General features: G+C 32.3%; 1 protein-coding gene across 1 annotated transcript; it reads right to left on the reverse strand.

The window, feature by feature from the left end:
* Positions 1-618: 618 nt before the first annotated feature.
* On the reverse strand, positions 619-2249 carry GCSAML (germinal center associated signaling and motility like). The gene is made up of 2 exons (XM_007121243.1): positions 2229-2249; positions 619-858 (listed from the first exon to the last, which is right to left on the reverse strand). Exons 1-2 carry the CDS (start codon positions 2247-2249, stop codon positions 619-621), a joined length of 261 nt encoding a protein of 86 aa, XP_007121305.1.
* Positions 2250-4658: the final 2409 nt, after the last annotated feature.

A 4658-nucleotide genomic window follows, 5' to 3' on the forward strand; every position in this document is an offset into this window, starting at 1 on the left:
CAGATTAGTGTTTAACCCACTTTGTTGCATGTTTGAAATATCTTTCAAGAGATAAGATTAAAGATACAGTTCAAGCCTTAAAAAAAACAAAACAAAACTGTTAATTCTTCAATTGTTACCACAAGTTTACATGCAAAAATCTCCTGTATGTGGAAAAGGCAAAATTGAAGTAAATATTCAGTTAGCAAAGGGTCTGGTCACCGGTCTTATATTTTAAGAGTTTATTGAGTAGATTACACCTCAAAAAATGAAATAGATAATTAAGAATGTGATTGCTGGCATTTGAAATTTGGAGAGTAGTATTGGAAATGGATATTCTAGGTCATATATCTGTAGATGTTTATTGTCTTAAGGAGGTTTCCCCCCACCATCTCCATGTCTTCAAACCTTACAGACAAAAGGTGTTGAATACTCTATATCATTATATCAATTTATATGGCTTTACCCAATCCACAGAGATTACATGTTTCAGAGTTTCTCAAGGTAAGATAGTGGAAGGATATCATTTCTAAAATCTGGCCAGAAATAATGTTTCATGAACAGCTGAAAGAGTAAGACTCCCCTGGAGGCCACTATTCTGTCATCTTTATTGCTGGAAGATGATGAGGCATGAGTGTTCTAGTGAGGAAGCACAAGTTCATAATCATGCTCATGTTCAGGGGTACAGGAAGAAGAGCTAGTAGTGCAAGCTCTCCTGAGAAGGGCATATTCTGTTTCTGACCCTTCTCTTAATGGTCTCACTCTCTTTGAAATATTCTCATAACCATCATCATTGGAGCTCTGGGAGGGTCTTCGATCAGGCCTATGATTAATGACAGTGTAGCACACTTCTTCAGAACCACTGTCATTCTCATTTTCCTGCCAAGTACAAAGAAAAAAAAAATCAAGGATCCAGAATCAATCATCAGATTTGAACTTTGTGACCCACTACCCTCCCTTTTTCTTGTCTAATGGTCATCTGAGTTGTAACTCAGGTATTCAAAGCCTTTTCTCCAAGCCCTGATGTCTTAGACACCTCATTTTAGCAACATGAACTGTGCTTCAAACTACCACTCATTCTGCTTTCATTTCACCTCAAATAATAAAAGAGGAAAAAAGGACACTATTATCTCCCTACCTAGAGGAAAGCAGTTGTATACTTCATGCTAAAAATACTGAGATGCAATATATACAACAATCAGACCTCAATAAGTAATTAATCAAATTACATAACAATAACTCTTCATAGGATAAAATTCAATTAATATAATTTAGAGTTTAAATACATTTTTAATTGCACAGACCATGAAAGAAAAATTAAAACATTAAAATACTACATACGAATTAAATCAATAAAATATTTATGATGTACTATTAAAAAGAATAAACATTTTTTCATATGTTGATTGATACCCACCATGTTTATAAATATAAAAGCTAAGTCCTGGACATAAGGATTTTTTTTTGCAGTAGAAGAAAATAAGTTGAAAATTTATTAGACCTTTCTATCAGAAACAGAATATTCCCTATTTTCAAAAAAGAATATTACATTTGTAAAGCATGTTTTCTCTTCATGTTAATAGTCTATTTATAGTCCATATATAATGAATAAGTTTATTTATTAATAGCTATTCTATACATACACATACACACACCCAAATTGGTTAAAAATGAGCATTTTCTACTACATAATTTAAATATGGGTAACTATGTTTGTCCTGGTTACATGTAAATATTTAATCCTTTAATTTACAAACAGGAACAATTTGAGAAGGAAAAATTGAGTTTAATGTACTAAATTTATTACATTGGCTGATAAAATATGTACATTTGAAAACTTAGCTGCTTTATATTGAAAAATCCTCTTCCTTATCACTATTTTTTTTTTACTTTTGCCATTTCAGTGCTTTACAGTACTATCAATTATCTCATTCTTTTCTCTCCCTTTTTTACTTTATCTTGCTTCTGTAATTTTTAGTAAGGAGTATATTGGGAAAAAAAGAAACAAAAGCAGGTGATAGATTTAGAAAACATCTTCCTGATTACTGAAGTCAATAATTATTTTGGTTACCACAATAAATCTTTTGGTCCTGAGATTCTAGCAAGGTTAATGCGGAGGAGGAAAAGAGGAATGGGATGGAAAGTGGAAAGACCTTGATTGTACTAAACTAGTGGAAGTCCATGATAGGATGCTGTAAGTTCTCCATTTTCTATTTTGAGAGGGTACATACTTGTAATAAAGGGCATACCCTTGCTGATCGATGCTTCATATCAGAAAATGTTTCTCATTATTTGGCAAACTTTCCACTTAGTAGACAGACCATCCTCATGGACATAAAGATTAAAAGGGAATGTGGAAAGCTAAAAAGAACCAATGCTTTATGGTGGTCAGATTGAGTTGTGAATTTGATTTCATTTATTTTTGTTATAATAGCTTTGAAAATTAAAATAATAGACTTCGGTAGAATTGGGACAACCATAAAAACTTACCAGTCACCTAAATCTGTTAAAATATTTTTATTTTTAAAATTATTTTCATTTCTGCATTAAAATTACCAGGAATAATATTTAAAATATGAAAGACTTTGATAAATCCATTCAGAAATTAGAAGTAAAGAAAAACTACAACTAGGCTTATCTGAACTTGTCTGTATTTTGACATTTATCAGACAAATGTAATAATGTTTGTATTACCTGATTAGACATGGATGGGACATCTTTACCTGGAGGATAAAAATAAAAAGAAAGCAACGTAAGGGTTTTGGAACATCACAAGTTGGAGGTAAATAGATGGTGAAAAGTAAAGAAAACAATGATAAAATTTCAGAGGTCCACTATCTAAACATGTTGTGATTTGGTGTTTTTAATGATTGAGGTTCTCAATTCTGTATGACAATATCAAGGAAGAGCATATGTTTTAGGGAAGCATCAATGCTATGATTCTATGTAAATGATACATACCAAAGCTGGTGAATAAAATAAATTTTGGAATTGTATAATAAAATTTTATCAATAAACATGATATGAAAATAAAGTATGGCAAGTATAAAAAAAGAATAATTCTGATATGATATAAATTTTATAAAATCATCATAAGAAAATCAATTCTTAAGATGAAGGATATTATAAAAGTAGGTACTGAAATAACAAAAGTAAATATTTTAAATTAAATACAGATGCAGGTTGATTACAGCTATGAATACTGAAGCAAATTATACATCTGTTAATCTAAGATTCACTAGTTATATATATATATATTTTTTACAACTAATATTTTTAATAAAGAAGTTAGAACTACAGAGGTCACAGAATACTAAATACAGTAAAATCTCCATTTATAAAAGGAAGATTGACTGATTGTTAAATCTAAAACCAAACAGGCTTGAAAGTGATTCTGAGCAAAACTATAGAATATGTTAAACAAACTGAAAAGATTCTATATAACAACAGTATATTAAAAAATTTTTAACATCTTTATTGGAGTATAATTGCTTTAAAATGTTGTGTTAGTTTCTGCTATATAACAAAGTGACTCAGCTATATTTATACATATAGCACAATATCCACTCCCTCTTGTGTCTGCCTCCCACCCTCCCTATCCAACCCCTCTAGGTGGTCACAAAGCACCGAGCTGATCTCCCTGTGCTATGCAGCTGCTTCCCACTAGCTACCTATTTTATATTTGGTAGTGTATATATGTCCATGCCACTCACTCACTTTGTGCCAACTTACACTTCCCCCTCCCTGTGCCCTCATGTCCATTCTGTACAACTGTGTCTTTATTCCTGTCCTGCCCCTACATTCATCAGAACCATTTTTTTAAGATTCCATACATAAGTGTTAGCATACAGTATTTGTTTTTCTCTTTCAGACTCACTTCACTCTGTATGACAGATTCTAGGTCCATCCACCTCACTACAAATAACTCAATTTCGTTTCTTTTTATGGCTGAGTAATATTCCATTGTATATATGTGCCACATCTTCTTTATCCATTCATCTGTTGATGGACACCTAGGTTGCTTCCATGTCCTAGCTATTGTAAATAGAGCTGCAATGAACACTGTGGTACATGACTCTTTTTGACTTATGGTTTTCTCAGGGTATATACCCAGTAGTGAGATTGCTGGGTGGCATGGTAGTTCTATTTTTCGTTTTTAAGGAATCTCCATACTGTTCTCCATAGTGGCTGTATCAATTTACATTTCCACCAACAGTGCAAGAGGGTTCCCTTTTCTCCACACCCTATCCAGCATTTATTGTTTGTAGATTTTTTGATGATGGTCATTCTGACTGGTATGAGATGATACCTCATTGTAGTTTTGATTTGCATTTCTCCAATGATTAGTGATGTTGAGCAACCTTTCATGTGTTTGTTGGCAATCTGTATAGCTTCTTTGGAGAAATGTCTATTTAGGTCTTCTGCCCAATTTTGGATTGGGTTTTTGTTTTTTTGATATTGAGCTGCATGAGCTGCTTGTAAATGTTGGAGATTAATCCTTTGTCAGTTTCTTCATTTGCAAATATTTTCTCCCATTTTGCAGGTTGTCTTTTCATCTTGTTTATTGTTTCCTTTGCTATGCAAAAGCTTTTAAGCTTCATTAGGTCCCATTTGTTTATTTTTGTTTTTATTTCCATTTCTCTAGGAGGTGGGTCCAAAAGGATCTTGCTGTGATTTAT

The sequence above is a fragment of the Physeter macrocephalus genome, chromosome 2, assembly GCF_002837175.3.
Source record: "Physeter macrocephalus isolate SW-GA chromosome 2, ASM283717v5, whole genome shotgun sequence".
Taxonomy (NCBI): Eukaryota; Metazoa; Chordata; class Mammalia; order Artiodactyla; family Physeteridae; genus Physeter; species Physeter macrocephalus.

What these genes read in the sequence shown, in the direction of transcription:
- GCSAML (XM_007121243.1), bottom strand. Translation starts at nt 2,249, where the DNA reads ATGAAGCATCGATCAGCAAGG. An exon ending in TGAAGCATCGATCAGCAAGG is followed by an intron (nt 859 to 2,228) that starts GTATGCCCTTTA and finishes TGTACTTGGCAG; the next exon opens with GAAAATGAGAATGACAGTGG.